A 27,054-nucleotide genomic window follows, 5' to 3' on the forward strand; every position below is an offset into this window, starting at 1 on the left:
GCTGTTGATCTGCTATTTTGGGTTTTTACTTTACTTCCAGACGATGATTTCATTTGGTGTTCTGGGTTATCTGAGGTAAAAGTGCTCCTCATGCTCCCACACAGTGAGCGTGCACTGTTGCCATGGTGACGCTGCTGTCTCACAGTCAAGGTTGCAACAACCCTAATATGTAGCCTGTCAAATAGCAATATACCAGTTATTATAAATGTCTTTGTACTTTGAGGGGCCGTCCTGAAAAACTCACTTTAAGTGCAAATTTGCATTAACTTAATTTCTGTCCTCAATTGTCTTGTTTTTAAAGGGACAGTGTGTAAACTTGTCTTCCTCTTTGTCTCTTTTTTATCAAAGAAAAACCCACAGAACCTGGCAAAAATAAATGCCAGAAGGTGGAACAATAATGACAAATCAAAAATCAAATGTTGGAAATACTACACCTCTCAATAATTAGCTCAAAATCTGACTCACAAATCCAGCTTATTTGCATATGGTGAAAATAAAACAGCAATCTTCCCAAAAGGAAAGGCTTAAAAAATCCTGTTTATATTTTTGAGATTTTGTCCAATCATAAATCTTGGTTCATACCCACAGGCAACAAAGCACCCTAAATATCAAATATTAATGTGTATGCGGGAACATTTTACTGATTTACAACTCAAGATACAAAAATTATTCAATTATTTTGATGCTGTTCAGTTCTTTCCTTGGGAACATAAGCATTCATATTGACAGAAATGTGATTGGTCTAAAGATTGTGTGTGGTTCTGGGCTTTTTCACATCTAAAACCTGCAAACTGCTGCGTCTGGACCATTGAGCTGCTTCCTTCAGTGGAGTGCAAACGCTCAGCTATAACTTGTCGTTATTCTTAACTTTCCTTGAGCTGCATATTTTAGACCTCGTCAAGACTTGTTTTTTAACCCTGCTGATTGTGTGCTAATATGGGCATCTTTCACATCTTCAGAGGGGTGAATTTTACAGTGCATCACTTAAGAGTTCAGGCTGTTAAGTTACACTGGTATTTAAGGAACATAACTTTTTTTGTCTCCGCCTAATAGCTTGTAATGCTGTTAATAGCCTAACTAAAACAAACTAGTATGACTTGCAGCAGCAGGCACTAATTACTACTTACATCTATGATAAGAATAAGAATTGTACATATGTATGTTATTATTTAGCAAGGTTTTTTGGCATTGAATTGAAAACATGTTATCATAAAAATATAAATTGCCTGGTAAAAAAAAAATATATTTAATGTATTTATTTTAATCTAAATCTTATATCAACAATATAAAAATACAAGAGAATAATATATATATATATATATATATATATCTTACTGGTTTTGCTGGTCTTAACACCGCCTCCACGTGGTAGAATTTGAGAAAGCACCCAAATACTACGTAACCCACCATGCATTGCAAAAACGGTGGTCGCAGCCATAATTATACAAAGGGGGGGTTACATGTTTACATTTTAAAGTAAATCTCGAATTAAATTTGCCTCTATAAATCATCCATGTGTTAGAGCTTTGGAAAATAGCAGCACTTCAAAATGTTTAGGGTGTTAGTTAAGTATGGGCTATGAGCGAGCTGTTTGGTGTTTATAGATGGACTCTCCCCTGTAATGGTATCTTCCAGCCCGTCTCTCTAGCCTTCCTTTTCCTATTGAAGTAGCAGCCATGAGGTAGGATTCGAGCCGATGTTACAATAAAAGACATTATTTAGTGGTTAAGATGTACTTCTATCGACCCCGAGTGACTCTACTAAGACTGTTGATTGTGTTGTTAGTCGATACTGGACCCGTGTGCTTCAATACACGATTAAAAACCTTCATTTTCACATGTGTCGGTGTAACACGATGTGGCGGACGGAGAGGCCATGTTGTGCTGGCGGCTAGCTCAATGCTACCGGTGCGGCTAACGGCTTATATCCCCTATTTCACTCAAAATAAAGTGATTAAAATAATTAAAACCGAGGCAGTGTTATGGATGACAAACACGTAGAAGCACGGGGTTGACTGTTTAATTGTCTGAACCGTGTGTTGTCTGTGCGCCTCGCAGCATGCTCAGGCTCCAGAAGAGGCTGGCCTCCAGCGTCCTACGCTGCGGCAAGAAGAAGGTCTGGCTGGATCCCAACGAGACCAATGAGATCGCCAACGCCAACTCCCGTGAGTGAAGTAACAATATTTATTTGTCCTGTATATCATATACATTTAATGACTTAAAAACCGTTCTGTCACTGCTAACGCTCACTGCTACATCACAATTAACGCCACCAGGCTAAATTGTCTTTACGTCTAATGTTCAGTCTTCGGGAAAGTAAATTTAAGTCGATAAGTGTATTGATATTCTTGCTGTCCTGTCACGTTTGTCCTTGATTCGATTTTTAATGTGTCTATTCGATTCTCGATTTTTTTTAGCGTCGATGGGTCTGCCATTTTTAGTCTTGCTTAGTGTAGTTTGGGATCATTTTGGTTTATGTCATGATAACTAGTTGAATTTTTAATTTCCCGTCTACATGGTGTCATGACTGATAATGGCAACGTATCACACTATGTATAAATATTGTCAAATTTTATTTATTTATTAACAATATGAAGGTAACAATAACCAGTATTTTGCTTAAATCTAAAGTTTTCCACCACTGAAGAAGGTAGCATGTCTGATTTGCTTGAGTTGAATTAGATTTTTGAGTAAGTTTCACCCCAAATGAGGACCGTAGAAAATACCTGTGTTAATGGAGTTGTGTTGTAGTTGCGTATATGTCCTTGCTTGGATGTCCTGTGCTTTATTAAACGCTCATAACATAGCTCACACAGTGTTTTCTTGTCGACATTCCTTAGTTACAGCTCCAATTCATACAGTCCAATTATTTGTCATTGGTAGCCCATCACTTTGGAGCTTGAAACACGTCAAACTGACATAATTAACATTTCAAAGCCTCAATGGAAATATTAAACATGTCATCTTAAACATTATGTTACGTTTCCTTATTTAATAAACCCCCCAAAACAAGTGTGATGTCGCACTTGTGTAGATGATGCAGGTCTTACCATTCGGTCTACATGCCTCATGGCAGGATTGGAGGTCTGATCAGGATACTTTTCCAAACTGTACTACTCTTATGTCTGTATAATATATGTTTTAATGTTATTTGTTAATCATATTCAGAGGTGGTGTTTGTCTTGAATTGTGTTCTGGATTGGTTCAGTGGTGTTATTCAGCGCCACCGTGTTAACAGAATTGCTTCCTTGTGTGTTCAGGTCAGCAGATCCGTAAACTGGTGAAAGATGGTCTCATCATTCGTAAACCTGTTACGGTCCACTCCAGGGCCCGCTGCCGCAAAAACACGCTGGCACGCCGCAAGGGAAGACACATGGGTGTCGGTAAGTTGAAATGCAACTGACTAAAGGGCCACCTGTGTGATTCCATATTTAATTATGTATTAAGCTGTGTTGTGGTATGAATACCACCTGTGTTATATTAACTGTACAATTGAGCTTACATATTTGATGTCTTCTCTTAGGTAAGAGAAAGGGTACAGCCAATGCCCGTATGCCAGAGAAGTTGATCTGGATGCGTCGCATGAGGATCCTGCGTCGTCTGCTGCGTCGTTACAGGGAGTCCAAGAAGATTGACAGGCACATGTAGGTTCATAGACTTTTGTGTCAGACCGCTGTTTTGTCTGTTGAGTATTGTTACATCTGCCAAAGATGTTATGATTGTAAACTGCAAAGTTGTAAAGATCATGATTAAACTTTCTGGGGATGTAGTATATGGTCATTGTGGGAAACTCATCTTCATTTGTTGCAATTGGCTGACTTCATATCAACTAGTTCTCCTGAAGTTGTTTTCCAATGTAAATGTAAGCATGGTGACACATTGTGTGATCTGTTAATTTAATATATCTGCCCCGTCCTGTCCCGTTGTCCCTCAGGTACCACAGTCTCTATCTGAAGGCCAAGGGTAATGTGTTCAAGAATAAGCGTATCCTTATGGAGCACATTCACAAGCTGAAGGCAGACAAGGCCCGCAAGAAGCTCTTGTCGTAAGTCAACACTCAAACTTGGTTTCTTGTTTTGTACAGGTTCTGAAATCTTGATTTGAGGCAGTAAGGCCAGTATTTTGACAAGTTTCTTTGGTCGAAATTGTTAATCATTAATTTGCCTGGGATTGAAAAATGAAAAACAATTGACCAGTCAGTGTTCCATATTATGTATTTAATGATATTTTTTTTAAGCCAGGACATGATTGTTGACTGTAAATACATGTGAACATGAACATCTATCACTTCCTCTTTCCTACAGTGACCAGGCCGAGGCTCGTCGCTCCAAGACAAAGGAGGCCCGCAAGCGCAGAGAGGAGCGTCTCCAGGCCAAGAAGGAGGAGATCATCAAGAACTTGTCCAAGGAGGAGGAGACCAAGAAGTAATCTTGACTGCCACCAGTCAAGTGCTGACAATAAAAGTGTACATAAAGACACATAAAGTCTTGTCTGCCTCATTGTGGAAATGTGTCATTAGCTGGAAATAACTAGTTAAAGGAAAGAGTTGAAACTCTCAGTGCGTCTTTGATAAGTCTTTTCCCTCCGACTTATACATTTTTAATCTGGCTATGCAGTAAATATCCATCACCAATAATTTTTTGGCTTCTTTTGCTTTATAAACAGCTGCTGGATTGTTGGAGATAGATGGGGACGAAAATGTGAACTATATCATCCTTAATATGCCAATTATTTTCAGACCAGCTGAAGCAGTTGACTGCTTTAATTTCAGCAGCAGTGTGGTGATTGATCCAAAGTTAGAATCTCTTATCTGTTTAAGCTCCAAACAGTCGAGTTTGGACTTGATCGTTTTTTTTTACCCCAAAATGCAATTATTTAATTTTAGGCCACCATTACATTTGTTTTTGTAGCAATGCTAAAATGACTACACAATTAGAGGGTGTGCCCTACCCTTGCACTCGAAGGACCCTGGATCTCCTAAAACTGGAGTGTAACACTGATCAATATCCTTGGAGAAAAAGGTCTATCGCACCTGGATTATTTATGACATACTTGAGCTTCACATACACATTTTGTATGAGTTAAACTCTGAGCTGGCTAAATTAAATTCAGTTTAGGGCCCCATTAAGGATCAGACTGGCCGTGTGCAGAAACAGTGGTTATAGAGTATGCGTGAATGTATTTATTGTAGCTGAGGGACTAAATATCTGATCGCTGGGATTTCAGTGCAGGAGCCTGAGCAACTGCAGCGAGGTCATAATATTGACTGTAAAATTATTGATGTCAACAAGCTCAACAGTGTGAGGGGCAGACTTACTGTCTTCAACTACTCTGACATGGTTGAAAACTGATGAAAACTACATAGTTGGAAGAAGTTAAATGTATTTGTCCCTTTCCTGCCATCTAGTGGTTACAACTGCTATGACAAATATAGACATCAATGCAACTGTTGATGGTATTGCAGCTTTATGACATTAAGGCCAGATGATAATACAGCTCAATCTTATTATAGGCACAGCACAGTTATTAGTATTCTTCCTATAGGTAATTGGTATATTTGTTTTAGCTGGTGGTTTTTTTAGTGGAGTGGCTCAGTGGTTAACTCCACCCCTGGCAGGTTGTAATCAATTCCCTTGTAAGTCGCTTTGGATAAAAGCGTCTGCTAAATGACATGTAATGTAATGTAATATACATATGTATAAACATGTCAACATGCAAACAAATTCAAAACACCACATTCTTATTAGCAAATGCAGTTACACACAGCAAACAGGCACCGTACACAACAGAGGGTGGCAAATGAAACATACCTGGATAATGTGATTCATAGTCTGATTACTCCTGCATGTAGACGCCTAGTCGGACTACAGTCAGACTTGGTGAAACCCCCCCCCCCTTCTTTGACTGGCAGTGTCTTTCTTCGGACAACACAGCAACAACAAGAGCCATGCTCGATCTAATTTGTATCACGGTTAGCATGAAACAGAACCAGAGCACAACTCATCTCACCGTTGATCTCGCCATTCACTGTTTGTTTTTCTGTGATGTAAAAGTCAGGAACAGGAAACTGATTCAATACACCCAAACTTATAGAGCGATACAGTCAGACATACCCCAAATGTTACACACTGCAGCTTTAAGTGAAGGCCTGGTGGTCACACCTGGTATAAAAGTGTCCAAATGTCCAAAAATATTAACCAGGAGGACATACTGTGGATGTGTGTGATTTGCCAAAGGTTTTGCAGGGTTGTGTGAGTTCAAATATCTCGGACCAGATGATGACACAGTCCACTGTTGTTCCAGACACAGCACAGTTATAGCGCCTCTCTCTGCAGATGAGTGGTGTATTTGTTTTAGCGCCGAGGTATTTGTGTAGCGATTTCTGTCAGCGAATCTGGATTTACTGTAACAGCAAGGTTCATCTAATCATAACAATACACGCTAACAACGGGGATCTACTAAATTCAAGCTATTGGGCATTGATTTGAAATGGGGGCCCCTTACACCCACAGCAGGAAGTGTAAATTATTCATGTGTCCCTCTGAGTGGTTGTGTATGTGGCCACAGTGTGTGGCAGTGTGGTCCTCAGGTTCGTGTGCAGCGTGGGGGGTTTGTGTTTACGTGTGCGTTTGTGGAACATGCAGCGGCTCCAGATCTCATGCTAAGCAGCTGTGGAATGCGGCGGGATCAGCTGCTCCGAAACCACATGACCCCATTACTGCCCCCCTCAGGCCTGCCTCTCCCATCACACCTCCCTCTGGAGCCATTCGCCCGCCATCAGCCACCCCAACTGAAAGGCTGACAGCTGGACAAAACCCAGGAAATGATTCCATCAAGTGGCCCACCAGTCCCAGAGCTCAGGATTAGATCTCTGCTACAGGAGGATAATGAGAAAAGTGTCACATATGTTTAAATATTTAAAGGTAAACCAAAGCATGCACCTTTAATCTCTCTACAATGCCTGCTAGGGAACACTTTGTTACATTGTTTTCTAATAATAGATGTTTTGTATCACATCCTTTTGGTCATCTTCATATTCACTCACATTGCATGTGATTTTGCCAACATTCAGTTATTATCTGTAATTCGTTAATGACCCATTGTGTACAGGAGGCAGCAGGATTCTGCAATACTTCTCTGTAAAGAGGGGAATCCAGATGAGAGGCAAAAACCTGCAGTATGTTGTTATACTATGACCAGTAATGTCATTACTTTTTGTTTTCCTCTGCCTCTTGTCATCTCAGAAATATCAACATGCACGCGTCTGACACCTCTGATCACCACAGAGATGTTATTTGCGTACAACTTGCGTGTCTGACAGTACAGTACCGTGCAGGTCTGTGCCCACCGAGCTTCGACTTGACATTTTGTTGCAGTGGTTTCTGCAAGATTTTGTGCACAGACAACAGATGTGAGTCAGACTGAAGTTGGAAATAGAAGTGCACAAACACGTCACATAATTACAGTCTACACATCCTGTCTGATACTCGATCCTTATGTGTACATGTATGTGTACATACTGTATGTGTGTGTGCACGTTTGTATATATATATATATATATCTATTATCATGATGCGCTCACAAGCCACTTTATTAGGCACTCACCACCTAGTGTGGTCTTCTGCTGCTGTGACACATCTGCTTCAAGTTATTTGAGTTAGTGCTGTGAGTTTCATCATTTCCAACCATTCTGACAAATTCTCCTCCTCCTCCATCATTTTCCCTCAGAGAACTGTCGCTCACTGTTTTTTTCATCATACCAGAATATGTAAACCCTAGAGATGTTTGTGTGTGAAAATCACAGTAAATCAATAGTTTCACTCTGGAATCAAAGCCATGCCACACCCAGAGTCACTTGGATCATCTTTCTTTACCATTCTTTAAACTTCATAGATCCTCTTGACCATGTCCACATTCCTCAATCCAAGCCCATCCTATTTTCCTTGTACATGCTGCGTCTGGGATCAATATTCCAAAAACATGGCGTATCTTTCCATTGGTTTGCTGACGACGTGCGAATGTATCTGCCACTTAAATGGGGAAACTAAAACTCTCTAAGACTCTCTTCAGCCCATACTTGACTACATTCATGATGTCAATGAAAATAAAACAGAAGTGATAGTGCTTGCTCACCCTGATCGAGTGGATGTGGGTGCATTGGGTCCTCCGGCCCCAAGAATCCACACAAGACCTCACGAGGTCTTAGAGACACTAATCCATACATCTTGGCTGGATTATTGTAATTCTTTGTATGGGAAAAAGAATAGAGACCACATCACACCTGTGTTGCACTCTCTCTCCACTGGCTTCCCATTTGGAACGTCTTTGTCTTCACGTTCCATCCCGAGCTCTGGGGTTTAATGACAGGCTGCTTTTAGATGTTGCCAAATTCCCGACTAAAAACCCAGGGAGATCTTTTCTGTAGCTGCCCCTAAACTTTGAAATTAAATCGCTTTTAAAGACCCACCTCTTCTCCTTGGCCTTCACTCAGGATGAAACTTGTATGTCGTTTTTACCATTTTACTATATTATCTCACTATTTTTACCGTTTTACTTCTATTTTTTATTGATGTTATGTTTTATACCTTTTATGCTGCTGTGCCTTTAAATCTGTAAAGCACTTTGGTCAAGCTTGATTGTTTTTAAATGTGCTCAAGAAACAAAGTCGACTTGACTTGCTGCAATGTGATTAGATATCCACTTTGTACAATATATTAAAGAAGTGTGTGTGTGTGTGTGTTCATACTCAGCTTGGCATCTGACAGGAAGCTTGTTTTCAGGGAAACACCCTTCATTCAGAGCTGTTGAGATACTGAGCAGAAATGTCAGACAGGCATACCTGTTTCACATCCTGTCTCCTCTGTTTTTTGAGAGGAAGCATCATCACTGCTGAGCAAACAGACAAATAAGTCAACCAGGTAGTTGAGGTTTTGTTTCTGTGAAAATGGGACCTTTGTCCTTCCATGGACTCTGGAGGGGAAGTACTTTGTTCCCCTGCAAACAGTCACCCACTCCATTCAGACTTCCTGTCAAGATGCGCACCCGTGTGCAGAGGACATTGAGCCTGTTTTTCAACCATCGCCCATGCAAACAGGGGGAAAAACAAAACAGTGTTGACACTTATTTAGTGTCCAATTTTGCGGGCACATGCCGAAACGATTAAATTGTGGAATGTTGCAGAATTTATGGTTTGTCAACGTTGTATGGACTCTTCTGGATGACTCAAGAATGATTTATTAATGCTAAGAAAAAGACATCGGGGCCTTTCTGCGGACACACACACACAAGTTATGGAATACTGAAAAATATCCTGTGTAACAATATCCTTAAGTGGCTAAATAAGCATATAGAGTATTTAGATGAAAATGGCTTTTTGTGTAATAAACTAATGACGACCTGTTGTTAGCAAGGGGCAGCAGGATTACCTGTAGTGAGGGGGGATCCAGGTCAGACGTCGTCTGGACATTTTATTTAACAAGTCACATCAGAAGGGAGGTGCTGTGCCTCTTCTGCAGAACTCTCTTTTCAGTTTTCCTGTGCAGCGGCTGTTGTTTTTGTTCCCCACAGCCTTGTGATTATCAAGGAGTTTCCAGGCTTTCCAGAACGCTACCTTCTCCCCCACATTTTGCTTCACATTTTTATCTCCTATCTTCTTCTTCTCTCCCTTCAGATCGTGATATGAAAATGCCAGCGTGGTAAGGAAGAGTGATTTGTCTTTTGTTTCCACTTCAGAGATCATTTTGGGTGTAATGAAGACGTGTGTGTGGACTGAGAGTTGGTCAGAACATATACAAAACCCAGATGGTCATTTTATCCACACACAAGAACGCAATACACTTGCACCATCGCAAACACACACACCGCATACTCCCCCATAAAGAGGGCCAGCTGCTCGGTGTAGACACCAGATCTGCTCATCAGTCAAGGTCCCGTTACATGGATGTGTGTTGGAAGTAAAAAGCAGGTCAAGTTTCTTTCTTTATCACCACTTTGTCTTTATTGGTTCAATTAGCCTGGTTCAATGGCAGACCACTTTATATTGATCACCCTGTCTGCTCAGAGCAAAGCGACCTCAAACCACACAGGTTTTTCTGCAAACACGCAGACTTCTGCCAAAACAAAACAAAACAATCCGAGGGGCTGTTTTGTTTTGGACCTTCTGTGAGTCAGGTATTTGGGTTGCTATGGCACAGCTCGGCTTACACAGCATGTCATTAGTCGGCATTATTGTTTTATTGCAAAAAAGCTCAGCATGACGTTTTCCACGGGAAAACTAAAACCAGAGGAATACACTCAGGACACTTGGGGTGTGGTCATCTATATTTGTGGGTGTTAATTGTTCAAATGCATCCCATATTTCCTATAATTCTCCTTAAGCTTTACCACCATGTCTTAATTACCCTTCCACCGCACAGCTAGCAACACAGCGCTCCCAAAGCCAAACAACAGTTCCTCTGGGCATCAGCTCCTCAAACTCTTCCAGCTTTGTTGTTTATCTCGTTCTCTCCCTCTCTTCTCTGGACTTTCTGCTTCTTTCAGTGACATCTTGAGTGTTTTAAGTCAGATTCCTCTGTTGATCCAGCCGGTGGTGTTCCCATGTTGGAAACAAGCTCCGGCCTCAGCTGAGTGGGGACTTCCCTTTGATCGGCCCCCAACCCACTTCCCACTTCTTGCAAACTGAGAAACACTCATCTTTTTATTCTCTTTATGTGTTACCTCTTTGAGCCCTTTTCCGGATTGAACTCTGACCTTGTCAGGACTAGTAGTCCTAATGGAGACCACAACCTGCTCTTAATAAGGCAGAATCTTATTTCTGAGGAACTGTTTGAATCCAAAATTTGATTAGGGTTAGGTCAGGGTTTGGGTTAAGCATTAACCGGTTATGGTTAATGTTAGGTATAATGCTTTGTTTAGACTGTCCAAATGAATGGAAGTAGCTGCACGTACATTCTAGTTAGGAGGCAAACTGTGGGCTAATTCAGTCCTGTGCACTCATGTTACTGCCTGCTTTCTGCTCCAAGGAGAGGGGCTTAAACTGATGTGGGCGGAGGATGACTGGGGGAGGGAAGGTTGAGGCCCTGAGGTGGGGGCACATAGCAGACAAGGAGCTCTAGTTTTGGTGTGAAGACTGAGAGTTTGTCTGTGTGTGAGCGCATGAGAGAAAGTGGGGAACGAGAATAAGTGGCCCAAAGAAAGACAGGTGGAAAAGTGTACCCTGAATCACCGCAATTTACACACTGTAATGCCCAAATAAAAAGGAATACAAACAATCAAACAAACACTATGCTTACAAAGCGCCTGCCCCCACTTTGGACACTCATTCCATTTGTAGTCAGAACTCGGAGCAACTACGTGGGATTCTAGGATGGCTGCCACCATACAAACACTGCTATTTTTTTTTTACCACGATTAATGGCAAATCAGTCGTAAACATGTGTCACGGAGTACATCACTGCCTGCACTGAAACTATAGTGCCAACTAAACAGATTTGTGTATACTGTAATATCCAAATACATACACAAATCCCTGAAGAACCTCTTTCAGCCTTGTTGTCTTTCTCTCTCTTTCCTGGACTTTTTTCATTCAAACCTTGAGCTTTTTAATGTCATTTTTTTCCTCTGTTGATCCAGCCAGCAGTGCTGCCATGTTGGAAACAAACTCCACTCCCAGCTAAGCGAGGACTTCCCTGCCCCAGAAACACTTGTTTTCGTCGCCAGTGGAGATGATAGAGCTATAAAAGTTAACAGTACAATAAAATGCACGCGTATGCGTGTGTGTATGCTTGTATTTGTTACCTCTTTAGGACCTATTCTGGCATAAACACTGACCTTGTCCTCATGGCAAACAAAACCTGGTCTTATGAGGCAGAATTGTGGTCAGGTTAAAGTTAGGGATATGCATAAGGTTTAAACATGTTTCCTGATGTGCACACACACTAGTTAGGGGGCAAACTGTGGGCTAAATCAGTACCGGGCACTCATGTAACTGCCTGCTTCCTGTGCAAAGGGGAGAGGTGCTTAAGGAGTTCTGGGGGGCTGAGGGGGGGGAGGAAGGCTGAGGCTCCAAGGTGGGGCAGATAACAGACCAGGCTCTAGCTGTCACGAGGACTGAGAGTTTATGTGGGAAAAAGAGGGGAACAATGGGTGGACAGAAAAAGGGAAGTGAAAATTGGTACCCCAACACTCCTTTTATAATTCTGTGAGATTGCATTTTACAGATTGTGAAGCCCGAATACCACCAGCATGTCAATATTCCAACAAAAAAATCACACTGGCACACTTGTATACAAACATAGGCATGACCCACCCACCCATCGTGTCATTGGCGGATGTTTGCAACACCCTGATGGAAAATCAACCCCCATAAGGGTGCAGGTCTTAAATTACATCCCTGGACGGACTTTCGGGAAGGGAGCTGCAGAACCGGCTGATGTTTTTCACCTCTTACTCAAACACATCCCTCACTCAAGCCACAGTCAAGCCAACTTGTTTCGAGACTACCTCCATCAGGAAAACCCAGTATCCTCCTTGAATGTCCACCGACCAGTGGCACTCACATCAGCCTCCAGTTTGCATAATGGACACATACATCAGGATGCTGTTTATTGCTGTCATCCCCACCAAGCACACTTACAAACTACACAGGAAAACATCACCTCCAGGAGCATAACTACTAACACTGGCACTCCTCAGGTTTATGTACTGAGCCCGGTTCTGTACACACTCTACAGACTTAACTGTACCTCGTCACACAAGGACTTAACTGTGGGCCTCATCAGAGACAACGATGAGACAACCAGTATCATAGGGAGGTCAACAACCTGGTGCTGTGGTGTCTAAATAACAACCTGGCCGTCAGGGATAGTTTACCTGCGAGGAGCCGACACCCCCATTCACCACTTTACACCGTCAAGTCTGGACATATAATATTAGTGAGTCACAAGTGAAAAGAGTGTCGAGTTTCAAGTCCCTCGGTGTCCATGTCAATGATGACTTCACCTGGACCTATCACATGACCGGGAAGCCTCAGCAGAGGCTGTACGTCCTGAGGAGGCTGTGGAGATTCAAACTGTCAATAACACGTGTCTGCCATTTCTAGTGCTGCACTATTACTACAGCAACAGCTCACAAGCAGACCGTAGGACACTTGTCCACTATACAGTTCCAGCTCGGCTCGTCTCTGCTTGGTTTGGTATCGTTTTCCATTACAATTGAACCTCCTCAACATGGGCAGAGCCATCATGGCGCGGCTCCATGAAACTTCTGTGACGTCACCTGACACAGTCATTCAAGTGGGAAGGGATCGCCGCTTTTGCCAGTGCTGACGCTAAACATACCAGACTCCTCTGTTAAGTGTTGAGATGAGGGATTAACACAAGTTTTCATGATTTTTAAGTCTTTTTTAAATGACTAACCTTTGATTCCTATGTTGGACGTGGTGCGCATGACTCTTCCAGTGATGATACAATCAGTGGCCGGCAGTCTGCTTTTCCACTAACCAGATCCAGCAAGGCGCGACTCAGCATGTTTTGTTTTTTTACCTGGTACTGTTTTTAGTAACAGCTCTGACGAGGTGAGCCGAGCCGATTACTATTGGCGCTTTTCTGCTCTATGGTACCGGCATGGCACGATTTGCTTTTCCATTAGCGATAGTACCTGGAACTTTTTTTAGTACCTGCTCTGGCGAGGCTCCAAGCGAGCTGATGCATGATGTTGTCATGCCGAGAGTCACCGATTTTAATAATTGTAGACCAATTTCTAAACTTCTCTTTTTATCAAAGGTCTTAGAAAAAGTGAAGTAGTTTCCTCCCAACTTTTATCTTTTATGGCACAAAATAATTCATTTGAGAAATTTCAATCCGGTTTTAGGGCTTTACATAGTACTGAAACTGCACTGAAATTACCTGCTTTTAACTACAGACAGAGGGGAGAGCGCTATTTTAATTCTTTTAGACTTAAGTGCCACTTTCGATTCAATATATCACAACTTTTTAATTGACCGTCTTAAATCCTGGGTTGGTATCAGGGACACAGCACTTGGTTGGTTTTGGTCTTACCTTTTCAACAGAACCTGTGCGGTCACCATAGGCAACTACTAGTCCTCTACAACCCAAATAGCCTATGGTGTACTGCAGGGTTCTATTTTAGGTCCAATTTTATTTTCTATTAACATGCTCCCACAGCCAAATTATCCAATGGCATAATGTCTCTTTCCACTGCTGCTGACAACATACAGATATACCTCCCGCTGAGACCCAACGATCTGAGAAGCCTCTGTCTAACTCCGTCAGAGAGCCTTGGCTTTGGAACGGCCGGCCCCCGGAGATAAGGCTTGCCAACTCAGTGTCATCTTTTAAATCTCTTCTTAAAACTCATTTTTTATAGACTTGCTTTTATGTGAGGCTCTCTTTTTTTAATGAAATCTTTTCAGCTGTTTATCCTTTCATCTCATTGCTTTGATCCTTTTCTGTGTATTCTGATTCATGTATGTGAAAGCACTTTGTAAATTGCTGTTTTTAAAGGTGCAATACAAACAAATGTTTACTTACGTACTTACTTTACACGCTGTCAGGCGATGTTTACATTATTAGCACAGCATTGGGAATTCTGTTATTTTGAATATGGGCGAAATCAATGCTTCTGAGCGGGGAGGGAGAGCGAGAGAGACAGAGGGAGGGGAGGGAGAGAGAGAGAGGGAGGCGTGCTCTTTCTCTCAGTGAGGGGGGAGGGAGGGGAGAACACTGAGTCAGGCCAGACAGACAGGAAGAGAGGGGACAGGGTTAAAAGAAGATATAAGAGAGAGCGGAGAGGCGAAAGGTTAACACTCGCGCGATAGACTGTGCTGTAGCCGACGGAACGAGCGAGGAGAAGAGGGAGGAAATGTGAAAACAGGCGGAGGGGTGACAGAGAGCAGGCGGCAGTTTAGTTTTCACCCAGCTGAAGTGAAGTGGAGAGAGACAGAAGAGCGAAAGGACGGGAGAGGGGCTAGTGGGGGAGAGGTATGAGGGGACACCTCTTGAAGTCATTCTTCTCTTGGATGTTCACTCTGGTCTGTGTGGGGAGCCTGCTGACCACTGTCATTTGGTACGTGTTCAACGACAAGTAAGTGTGTGTGACTTTTTTCTCCCACATACTTTCACCCGCACACACGCACACACATAGGTTTGCACAGCTATCCTGCTCAGGACACTGCATTGACTTCCATTCATTTTTCAGACAGCCCTAACAAACCTTCAAACCTTCTCAAACCTAAACTACAATTCATAATCTCATCTAAACTCAACCGTGTTGTGGTCTCCATGAGGACTACTGGTCCTGCCAAAGGCCAGTGTTTCTAGGTTTTAAAAGAGGTAACAAATACAAACACAGACAGGTCACTATTTATACTCTGGGTGTATTAGTGGTGAGGCTAAGACACGTTCTGTCACAGGAGAGGCAGGAGATGCTGACTTGACAGATGATGATGATGATGGTGATGATAAAGAGGCATTGTGAGTTGTTTCCTCCCCCAGTATCATCTTTGCTGAAATGCTCATCTGTAGTAGCGGTGGAAAGTGTTGGTGTGGTGTGTCAAAATTCTTGAGAAAAAGTCTCAATTCTGAATTGTGAGAAAAACAAAGTCAGAAGTCTGAGTTGTTTTCTCAGAATTGAGACCTTTCTCCTCGGAATTCTGTCCATTGTTATTATTATTTTGTTTCCAAGAATGTTTCACATTCGGTCTTAAACATCTTGAAAAAAAAGAAGAAGAAAACTTAACTTCTCCTCATGGATCCTCCTGGGACACACGCGGTATGTGCTTGAGTGATGTGATTTGTTTTACAATACTCTTGAGATACCAGCAGAATAATGTGGACATAGACATTGATCAGGCGATTCATTCAAGTGTCTCTCACCGAACTTGAGATGCTCTGTAAGGTTAACGTGAGCCAATCCCAGCGATAACCATATGAAATGACACTGATATTTAATAACAGTGCATCATAGCACTGTGTGTGAATGCTGGGAAACAGGCAGAGTTTCACTTCACAGTTCTCCCATAGGAACCTGACAAAGGTTGTTTTATTACTTTATTCCCCTTTGAAAACTTGACAACAGGAAGTGGGGACTTTACACTAGTGTGCGAGGAACACAAGTAGCAAAGGTCTCTCTGCTTGTGAGTTTGTACACTGGTTGTTCATTTATGGAACATTTAAGATCAAACACTGAACACCGCTTTAACTTTAACAGAAGTTTGATCACTTGCTTTAGAGTTTTCTCGGGGGGATTATTAAAGGAAGAAGCAATTTCTTTAAGCTTAAAATACAGCTTCAAAATCATTTTGATTTTGTAATTGTGTGAGACTGTGGTACCTCTTTCATTTCCCCTCTGCACTTATGAACCTCTGTCGTTGCACGATCTGCATATCGTACGTTTCGTATTCTTACTTGAAATGACAAGGTGGAGGACTCGAACTCAAAGGAATCAGGCCCAGCATAGTAGTAGAGTAGTAGAGTAATGCTGAACTGCATTTCAGAAAAAAGATCAGGGCTTCTTCGATACAGCAACAGCATGTACACAGGGTTTCCACCTCCGTGGGAAAGACACCGTTTGACAAAATTTGACAAAAGAAAAATCATTGAAACTGTAAAGACATTGAGAACATCATGATTTCCAGGTTTGGTAAACACTGATGGTCATTTTTCAACATTTTCCTACATTTTATGGACAAAAGAATGCTAGATTCTAAACATAATCGTTAATTGCGGCCCAAATGCACACCCAGTTCTGACATATTTTACTATAGTAAGCAAGTAAATTTCATTTATATAGCACATTTCACATATAGAGAATCACAAAGTGAAATACTTAAAATACTGACAGTGTAAAAACACAGGTTTGCTTCAACAAAAAACAGGGAAAAACACTAAGAACCTGAGTCTAACTAAAAGACTGATTAAAAAGAAAAGTTTTTAATTGCTTTTTAAAAACGTAAACAGTGTGAAGGGAAAAAGGGGGACAGCGTTCCACAGTCCAGGTTTTACTGATCACCTCACATCTTGAAGTAACATCTGACCTGCTGACCTCAGACTGAGTGCGGGTCGGGGTGTGAAGCCGTAGCAGGTCAGAGATAGAAGGAGGTGTTTGACCGTGCGAGCCTCTAAAAGTTAGGGTCAAGATTTTGAAATGGATTCTAAACGGGCATGATGTACGTCCTTTTGTGAGTTCCAGTTAAAAGCCCTGCAGGCTAAGGTAAAAGGACTATTACCTTATAATAGTCGAGACTTGAGGATGTAAAAGTGTGAATATCATACCAATTAGGGATGAATCAATGAATCGATTATTCATCGATTACTAAATTAATCAACTATTTTAGTTAGTCAACTGTTTTGATGTTGTGTTTTTAAGGAATTAAAACAAGTTTTCAGATTTTTCAGCCTCATGAATGTGAATATTTTCTGGTTTCTTTGCTCCATGTAACAAAGAAATCATTAAAACTGAATCATTTTTGGACAAAAGAAGACATTTGAGAACATCATCCTTCCCAGATTTTCTGACATCTGGACCACACGATTATTCGGTTAGTCGAGAAAACAATCGACAGATTAATCGATTATGAAAAGAATCGTTATTTGCAGCCCTATCTCCAATTCAACCTTAGACACAAGGGTTTTTTAATTTAGAAATGTTACGTTTTAAGAATCTCCATTCTTTGGATTCAATACAGATTTGTGAATGATAATGTTTGTCTGGCTTTTCCTCGGTCATATTTCCCTTTTCAATGTTACCGCTATCGTATTATTTGTCGTATGTCTTTGTTTACCTATTTGTTGTTTTCTTCACAGTAATGTGGACCCTCGCAGACCGACTCCTCATAGGACTGAGAGGCACCTTGTCCCTCAGTCAGCTGACATTTGCAAAGGCTGCGGGTGAGAGTGACCGCCGCCACCGCTCCTCCAAACTTCTGCCTTTATTTATATATATATGTATATGTATATGTACATATATATACATATAAAAAAATGCCTGAGATTCAAGCATCTAACGACGTATTTGTATTTGTGCATGTGTCACAGGGAAATCATCACCAAAGTAGTTGAGCGTTACTCTCAAACCTGGAAAAGGCAAGAGGACAACTACAAAAAATTCAGGTAAAATGAAAGATGCCGCCTGCTCTCCCCGGAGAAAACAAACACTTTTGTATTATTATGTTATATTTTTCTGAAAACCGATGGGAAACATTATATTTTTCATTATGCCGACACATTACTTTATCAATGGAATCGTCTGCATGTGAGGGCAGATATCATGTGCTGCTAAGTAGTAAGTAAGTACATTTTGTTGGAATAACACATAATTGCCAAACGTTACAAGATAATAATTATCGCTGTTGCGCTCATAGGAGCAGCGATGCAGCTGCAGCACGGAGACAGTCTGTCTGCTTCACTGTCAGACACACATTTCAGGCAGTTTCCACTTTGTGACAAGAAAACTGTAGAAATAAATAGTTCAAATAAAAAGGACATTGCATGATTACTGTCACGCATGTCTTCACAGTGTGGATGTTAAGGCCAGTAAAAATGTTTGATTTCTTATCATGCCAAAAAATATCAGCACACCAACACTCACAAACATTTCATCTTCTACCCATTTAAGATGCCATCATTTAACGCCACATTCGGTCTCTGTATGTCACCTTTATCTAAAAGCATCATCTCCTGCAGTTTTGCAGTGGCGTGGACAAAGCAGACTGCAGTTTGAGACCAAATGTCAGAATGTTTGTTGCAGTTATGAAGTGTCATTCTCGTGTGTTCTAACAGAGAGGAAGGATGTTGTGATTAAGAGGAAAACCACTATCAGTTTTCAACGGCAAGCAGTCGCTTTTCATGCCTAAACCCAACCGCATGTTCCTCATGGCACTGCCTCGCGCCATGAAAGTGAAATATGTGGCACGCAAAGTGACGCAAACATATTAACATATTTGCAAAATATCAGTGGTTTGTATAGCGATAGCGTTGGAATGTTTGTGGTGAGTGTGTAATAAAATGTGTTGATTCATTCCCTCAAAACTGTGGTTAAAACTCTATCAAAAGGATCTGTCATTTTGGCTCAGAAGTGCAAGTTCACACTCATCTGTGGTTTGAAGTGTCACAGCGCCGTCACATTCCCCGGATGTACATGTCCATTTTAATTACACTATCGTTTACGCCAAATCCACACTCAGAAGGAGGACATAAATCAGAATGCAGTATTAGCTGAGTTCATTTTGTTTTCTGGCACAAACAATCATTTGGGCGCCACAAATCTTAACCCTGAGAACACAGAGCATTTTGGCTCCTTTTTTCCATGACTATGTTTAAACGTACAGTATATGCAGAGGCTTTATATGCAATATAGAGTGTCTTATATCCTTTTTTTCCCTCAGCAACAACCTATACTGTAGGTAATCTGATGAAATAAAAAATCATTAACTACGTCACAGTTCAAAGTTCACTTTGCTCATTTTTATGAACTAGAGGAAAGAAAAAACTGAGGTGAAACACAGTCGTTAGGGTCGCCTGAGGTTAATCAGAACTGATAACAGAGTTGTCTTTCAACTGGTAGGTTGTGTCCTTCAGCAAGACACTTAACCCCATGTTGCAGCGTGTGAATGGGTGAATGGGTGAAAAATGTAGTGTAAAGCAGTTCATCAAGACTAGAAAAGCTCTTTATAAATACAGACCATTACCAACTCTCCTTCTTCTGATTTTATTTGGTAGTAACGAGTAACAAATACAGTTAGAGGAAACCGTAGTGGAGTGAAAGTAAAAGTTGCTAGAAATATGAATAACAAAGTACTGATAGGTGAATTTTGTGCTTAAGTAACATAACAACACTGCTGAGCACAGAGCATGTTTGCCACATGGTCTGAGTGTATTCCTTCGGAGACGTCACATGACTTGCAGTACATCACAGTAGGTGTGAACATGTCCTGACCTTATCTCGGTTCTGCAGATCTCAGCTGAGCAGCAAGTGCCATGGTTTTCACAAGGCTGTCATCACTCAGGCCAACACTCCGGTGGGCTCAAAGCTCGTGTACGACGGCGAGAAGAAGAGGACTCTGCAGGTGACGCCTGAGATTTTCAGCACCTTTACAAAGGTGAGAGTTGTTGACTGGGGACTTCTTGATCTCTACCTTTCTCCTCCTTCATTTATTTGAGATAAGTCTTTTCTTTTTGCGAAAGTACGGTTCAGGAAAGCCACTTTTGCACTGAATGTTTTGTCAGTAAAAGGATTCACGCGCTGGCATACGTCGCCGTTGGGTGTTAGAGAGAGCGCCACTGACATGTTCTTCGTCCTTCAAGAAACGGCTTAAAGCAAACATTAGAATACACCGCATGAAAAAGGGAACCTGGACAAATCAAAAACAAAAGAAAAAGGAAGCACTTTATGATAGACACTGCCTTACCTGGTATGCACTACAAAAAAGGAAGTTTTAATTGAACTCTTGTTTTTACTGCATTGTTTATTGTATTGCACTATTTTTTTGTGTCCATGATTTTGTCTGGGAATGCAGATGTAAATTAGCATTATAAACATTCATTTAATTGAGTTTACTTTGTTGTGTTTTTACGTGAACTTTCATTTCACTTTTCAAGTTCAACCACCTTCAAATTTGTTTAATATCTCCTTGACTTCATTTGCACAGTGTTATTCATGAATAGCCCAAAGAACAGTTTAAGTCTTTTTGGTTTTTTAATCACTATGACATGTAGTAACATGACCTGGAAGTATTAGACTTTCCATTCATATGTCATTGAGTGAAAATGTAGCGTGAAAGTCATGAAAACTGCAGACGGGGATAAATATTATTGTTAGTCACCGAGGATGTGGTTTTTCTTACTTGAAATTAAAATCACTGCCTTTTCAGTCCAGGAAAGTAAGTTTTTTATGCCTCTGTGTCATCATGACAGCCATGCAGCCATATTTAGATAATATAAGCTCAAAAAGTCTATATGTGATATGTTGAATGTGTATTTGTCGCTAAGTATATCTGAAAAATGGAGATGGTAGTTTAAAGATTTGGTAACTGATATATCAATTTAAATGTGACCGTTTAACGTTGACATTTTTAGAATAGAAAAGAATAGAATTATAGGTCTTATTTCTTTTTTTACTCCTTTTTTTGTTTTCCATATCCCCGTTTTGCACGGTTGTGTGTGTGATAACGTGGAAGTGATTCATCTTAAAATATCCAGTCTGAGAGGAAGTGACCGTCATAGTCTGCAGCAATGACTCACAGGGCCGTCGGAGTCCAAGCTTGTGTGTCTGTTTCTGCATCGCCGTGACAATCTATATCGTGATTGACAATTTGTTGCTTTCACTTTCTGATGGAACTGCTGCCACGTCCGCTTCTTCTTTATCTGTCTTCGTTTATAGAAAGAATATAGATCGCAGTGATTCTCTGAACCACTGCATGATACGGTACAAGTGGTTTGTCATTTTCAAGGCGACTAAGTTTGACCTCCCGTTGCAGGAGGAGATTAGTGTTACGTGACTTTTGTTTTGGTCTTAAAGGCCGGTCTTATAACAGCTCTGCATTGTTCTTGAAATAATGCAGAGCTGTTTGAATGTCTGATTAAATATCACTCTTCCCACCGTGTTCCCACCAAATTCACACCATGCAAGGGCAGAGGTTTAGGTGCAGGTGAGTGGGAATGAACGAGGCCATTCTCCCAAAATCATTTTTAATCAATTCTTTTAAGGAAAAACAGTTGCTTTTTTGTTGTTTGGAAAATCCTTTGCACCTCTAACAAACAAGCAAGGTCAGATCCCTGTCAGGACAGCGCAGTCAGGTTGTTTTCAAAGCTTCTTGCCCAGGTTTCAAAAGTAATCTTAATATCTTAATAGTAATCAGTAATATCAAATGAGCCTGAGCAATGATTCTTTGATAAGCAGGTCAACAAAACACAACATGGTTGTCCTGCATGGAAGAAGTTTCAATTTGATCTCCGTGTTAAGTGGTGTAAAAAAAAAAACGACTTGTGGTAGCATGCATACTGCATGTGCTGCAATGGCATTTCCTCCTGTGTGGACTGAAGAGGAAGCGTACACTTCCCCTGATTATGCACTCTGTCTGTGACTTCAGAATGAATGCGTCTGATTGGTGGCCCCTTTTTTTCCCCCACGACTCTTGATTGCAGGAGCATCCTTTTTCAAATAAAACATGGGACACGTGTGCCGTTGTTGGGAATGGAGGGATCCTGTCCAACAGCAGCTGTGGGCAGATGATCGATTCTGCCCAGTTTGTTATGAGGTGAGAATGTCACTGAAAAGACTCACTGTTAATTGAGCCCCCACACCCCACCAATTAATTGTACCGCTGCCTGTCTTGACTCCGTGTTCAGGTGCAACCTACCTCCTTTGGCGAACGGCTATGAGAAACATGTGGGCATCAAGACTGACCTTGTGACGGCAAACCCCAGCATATTCGTGGAGAAGTGAGCGACGCAACCTCACCTGATAACGCTCCCTTGTTTGCTTCGCTTTTTTTTTTTGGGGGCGTCACAAATAAACTGCTGTTTATTTTCAGGTATGGGGCTCTCATGGGGCGCCGGCGGCCGTTTGCGGAGAGCCTGCGCAGCTACGGCAACTCCCTGCTGCTCCTTCCCGCCTTCTCCTATGGCCACAACACCCCGCTCTCCATGCGTGCCGTCTACACTATTGAGGACTTTGAAAGCCCCACTCGGCCCATCTTCTTCAACCCAGAGTACCTGCAGAGTCTGGCGGCCTTCTGGCGCTCCCAGGGCCTGAGAGCGGTGCGGCTCAGCACCGGCATAATTATGGCTAGCATGGCGCTGGAGGTCTGCACCAATGTGCACCTGTACGGGTTCTGGCCCTTCGCTAATCACCCACACGGCTTCCGTGCCCTGACTAACCACTACTACGATGACAGGCAGACTAAAAAGAAATTCCATGCCATGCCAGCTGAGTTTGACCTCCTGTTGCGTCTGCACAGTCAGGGTGTGCTCAGACTTCACCTGGGGGATTGTCAAGCAGGTGAAAAGTAGTTTGATGGGTCTGGGTTGGGATTGAAAAGAGAAGGACCGGAGTGCCTTCTCACGACGAAGCCAATCACACGCATTTCAATGCACTTATAGTTGAACTGATCCTTTTTTTTGGCTGATAACATGGATTAAGAGTATGCAAGCAAAGAGGATGCAACAATCACCAGCAGCCAAGACATTTGCACTGAAATCAGGTTGAAAACAACTGTAAATACTCGTGTAGTGTACGTACAAGTCTATTTATTAACACTAATGTTCCAGCTGGAGTCTGGAGGGTAATTTTTTTCCTACTTGGAATCCTTTGTCAGGCCTTTGTGATGGTCTATATGAAAGTGCCTTATGCTAATAATTTAGTAATGACTGTTGTGTAACTGACCATACGAACATTTCGATGAAACCGAATGTATGTTGAAAAAAATCTAATATCTTCTCAACATGAGGCTGAAAAAAAACGAAACACCAGCACATAGAATGTAAAGAATGTTAAAAGGACATTTCACAACCACTTTGAATAATACTCAGTGGTCACCATGATAAACTAAAGGGGGTGATGTGCGTTACTCGCACACTTTATTCACACACACCGTTACTAAATGGCTGTTACTGGTTGTGGAAGCTGACACTCCAGGATGTGATGCGCACATGAAGTACGAGGTCATGTCCCTTCACGTAAAAACACTGAGGAACAGTGGGACATCGAGCCGAGGACCGAGCAGGGGCACAGTTATAACACCGGTTAACACAGTGTTGCCACGGTGACCTTGTTTTACATTGCGTCACAGAGACGGGCATCGATAACCAGTGGCTGACAATGTTACAGACTCCATAAAGATTGTGAACCCGTGCACTGTGGGTGAAAAACTGTAGCTGATTTAAGTACTTAATAAGAAATATTTGCCAGCTGTAGGTTAACAAACTTGAGAACTTTCACTGAGCCCTTGGCAGGATCATGTGAATTATTGTGATTTCTTTTTTTGTATTTGTCAGCATGACCAGCATGGGTTGAGAGGGAAAATTAAATTAAAGGGAAGAAAAAAAAGTTATTTGTATTTAAGTCTGGGGGGAATTCTGCCTAAACCCGACAGCAAATGGTTTTCCCCAAACATGTCAGTGTCTTTGAGCTATGAATGCTCCAACTCTGTCCAAGATTGTTTAATAAAAGGCACATCTTACTCATTTCATAACTGGAACCACATATGATCCACTTATTCATTATCTTATCGTATCATCATCCATTTATAGACATTCTTAATTATATTAATTATCTTAGTGTAATGCTGCTTCATATACAGCACGAGGTTTGCAATACAGATGTATCGTGTATTTCCAAATCATTGGGCCTCTTGTTTTTTTTGTAACTGCACCCTGTACGTCGTCCTGCACGGTCACACACACACACACACATCTGTGAGGGATGAGAAATATCCTAGTTTTTTTTTTCCCCAGTGTCCAAAGTCGTAATAATAGACTGTGTGCACCAGCTCTAAAATGACATCTCTGTGGGGGTTTGTTTGTTTTCAGAGGAAATCGCCCGCTGCCACAGTAGCCCTCTTAAGACTTTGGTCATGGGATTCCACTTATGTTCACAATGACCTTGTTGTGCATCCAGCTGCAGCACTCCTCTCATTCTCATTGCCTAGTTTCTCTGGGAAATTCTTTTATTATTATTGTTATTATCATTATTATTTTTACATTACAGTGAAGTTACAGCATAACTTTTTAATATGGAAGTAATTATGGTAACTGTATCTAATTTATAATGACATTTCCAGCTTGGTATTGACGGTGGAGATAATCACTTTATAATACCCAGGTCATGTCCTTAAAAACATGTGATTACATGTAAAACAAAGGGGGGGAAATCGGGAGTTCATGTTCATTTACTGCTCTGGCCCATGTGGGATCAAATTGTGCCATTTGTGGCCCCTGAACTAAATGAGTCCCCCCCCACCCCGGGTTAGACAGGTGCTCTGGACCTGGCAGCACATACAACTGTTTTTGAATCAAAGTTGAAATGAATCCTTTTTTTCCCCCCATTGTTATTACCAAGCTACTACTTTGCTATTATATTGAAATAAGATGGTGTTACCATGATATTACTTCTCAATTCCAGAGTTCTTACCATATTGTTACAGAGTGTAAGTGTCAAACAATAATTTCCCACCCTTTATTGTTTCTCCAGACAGTGTAGCTGTGAACTCCCACAATAACAACACCATCGTCTTTCTTTTCTCTTCTTTTTTTATGTCCAGGAAGCGCTGAATGATAACAGATCACTTGATATAATTCTATTGTGAAAGTGAATTCAGTTTTTGGCAGATTGTACCAAACACTGCAGCTGCTCCTGCACCAGAAGCTCTTACGTCTCCTGTGTTTTTCCTGGACGCGTCGTCGTCTTGTGTGTCTGTAATTGTCCCGATAGAGCTGCTCTCCACCAAATAAACTCACTTTTTCATACTGACAACAAATGCGGGACAATAATCAATGTCTCAAGAGTCTTTCCTTCATTTATTCATTCATTTTCTGTGTTTGGTCCTTTTTTTTTAAGCCAGAGCCAAAACAAAAGAGGCCCGAGACTTACATTCAATATGTATTTGTCATTTATTTTTGTAGGAAAATAGCTCTTTACACATGCAAATCAAAACATATTCATCAAAATTGCCAGGGGGGGAGACCATGAATGGCACTGAAAGAAATGTACATATTTTTTTTTTTTTTTACAAAAGGAATACAAAAAAGGATGCGCACACAAAAAGGAACACAAATGCATGTTTGAGTCCGTTTGCACTGGTAACACGACTGGTTTCACTGTCACATCGAGAAAGATGGAGGGCGAACAACACGGCCTCACTAGAGTCTTCCGTCTGAACACAGACGTTGTTTTTTTTTTTACGCAGACAGACGACATGAACACTGACGTATCCGCGGTGTTGATTCTCTAGCTGTAGAAATACACATTGAATAACAGGGGAATGATCATCTCTGTCAATATTGTTCCAACGCTGTTAAACACACACATCCTGTTGTGTCTGTGAATGGCAGCATCACACCTGCACTTATATATAATGACTGTCTCCGACTAAGGTGTGTGTCTGATGTGCTCAGAGGACATGTTTGTCTCTTGTCTTTCTAAATGTATTCCTTTTCTCTCTTTTTTTTGAGGAACATTGCAAAAAAAACCAAAAAAACAACCATGTTAAATACCTATATTCTTTCACATCACTGTTTTTGTTCACTGAAAATCTTGTAAGAGTTAAATTTATTAGCAAAGTAAATGCCTTTGCCTCTAGTGGGGTGTAAACCTGAATGACTGAATATGTATTATGTTTTTGAGACACAGCCGATTATCAGAGATCAATCATTTGTGACATTTGATAACACATCGACTAAGTACCGTAAATATCAACCGTTTACTATTGTCCCATACGGCGTTGCACAAAGTTCACAAACCTCGTGCCTGTTTCCGTTTCTTTTTTAAAAGCCATTTGGTATCAGAGTGAATAAATATGAATAAATGAATCCTATCTCATGAGGCATTGTCGCACCTCGTCGAACAAAAAGACCTGTGCCTTTTGATATTTGGTCGCATAAAGTAGCAAGAAAAAGGTCATTTCTGTTTCTCAGTGGAGACCAGGGTGAGACAAACACATACGAGTGACATTTTTTAACCTGAATAGCTGCCAGAATGACTTACGTTCCCCTTTAAAAAACAACAACAGTTTTAGCCACACAAGATAAAATATTTGGAGATTCAGGGCCATGCATTCCATTAAAACTCCCAACAACATTATGCGTTATCTTATCTATTCATTCTCCATTCTTGTTTCCTTCTCTTTCAATAGTTTGGAGTTCAGTTGAGCAACTTTGTTCATGACTTATTGGATTCCAAGTTGTGTCAGAGGAGCCAGTGTCAGTCTCTGCTGTGGGGAGCGCCCTGAATGAAGAGCCACTGGTGATTTATGACGGCCATTGCCACCTTAAAGGCCTCACTACCCCCCTCAAAAATATCTCAACCAGAGGAGAATGTGTGG

At 41.4% G+C, this 27,054-nt stretch overlaps 2 protein-coding genes across 3 annotated transcripts; both read left to right on the plus strand.

Moving 5' to 3' along the window:
* Window positions 1–1,609: 1,609 nt before the first annotated feature.
* On the plus strand, window positions 1,610–4,477 carry LOC122784672 (60S ribosomal protein L19). The gene is made up of 6 exons (XM_044049970.1): window positions 1,610–1,681; window positions 2,058–2,164; window positions 3,260–3,382; window positions 3,523–3,643; window positions 3,934–4,044; window positions 4,304–4,477. The coding sequence occupies exons 1-6, from the start codon at window positions 1,677–1,679 to the stop codon at window positions 4,425–4,427; spliced, it is 591 nt and encodes a 196-aa protein (XP_043905905.1). The 5' UTR covers window positions 1,610–1,676; the 3' UTR covers window positions 4,428–4,477.
* Window positions 4,478–14,740: 10,263 nt separating this feature from the next.
* Window positions 14,741–25,491, plus strand: st8sia6 (ST8 alpha-N-acetyl-neuraminide alpha-2,8-sialyltransferase 6). 2 transcript variants are annotated; one of them, XM_044050479.1, is made up of 7 exons: window positions 14,741–15,101; window positions 17,822–17,905; window positions 18,053–18,127; window positions 19,971–20,115; window positions 22,160–22,272; window positions 22,364–22,456; window positions 22,549–25,491. In XM_044050479.1, the coding sequence occupies exons 1-7, from the start codon at window positions 15,001–15,003 to the stop codon at window positions 23,024–23,026; spliced, it is 1,089 nt and encodes a 362-aa protein (XP_043906414.1). In that variant the 5' UTR covers window positions 14,741–15,000; the 3' UTR covers window positions 23,027–25,491. The 2 variants fall into 2 exon arrangements, with proteins under 2 accessions (XP_043906414.1, XP_043906415.1); XM_044050480.1 differs by having other exon boundaries at window positions 14,741–15,083.
* Window positions 25,492–27,054: the final 1,563 nt, after the last annotated feature.

Source organism: Solea senegalensis, linkage group LG19 (genome assembly GCF_019176455.1).
Source record: "Solea senegalensis isolate Sse05_10M linkage group LG19, IFAPA_SoseM_1, whole genome shotgun sequence".
NCBI classification, from domain to species: Eukaryota; Metazoa; Chordata; class Actinopteri; order Pleuronectiformes; family Soleidae; genus Solea; species Solea senegalensis.

Coding starts and splice junctions, on each gene's coding strand:
- st8sia6 (XM_044050479.1), top strand. CDS start 15,001: ATGAGGGGACACCTCTTGAAGTCATTCTTCTCTTGGATGTTCACTCTG. Junction 15,102..17,821: donor TGGTACGTGTTCAACGACAA/GTAAGTGTGTGT, acceptor TTTTCTTCACAG/TAATGTGGACCCTCGCAGAC. Junction 18,128..19,970: donor GACAACTACAAAAAATTCAG/GTAAAATGAAAG, acceptor TCGGTTCTGCAG/ATCTCAGCTGAGCAGCAAGT.
- LOC122784672 (XM_044049970.1), top strand. Junction 2,165..3,259: donor GATCGCCAACGCCAACTCCC/GTGAGTGAAGTA, acceptor TTGTGTGTTCAG/GTCAGCAGATCCGTAAACTG. Junction 3,383..3,522: donor GGGAAGACACATGGGTGTCG/GTAAGTTGAAAT, acceptor GTCTTCTCTTAG/GTAAGAGAAAGGGTACAGCC.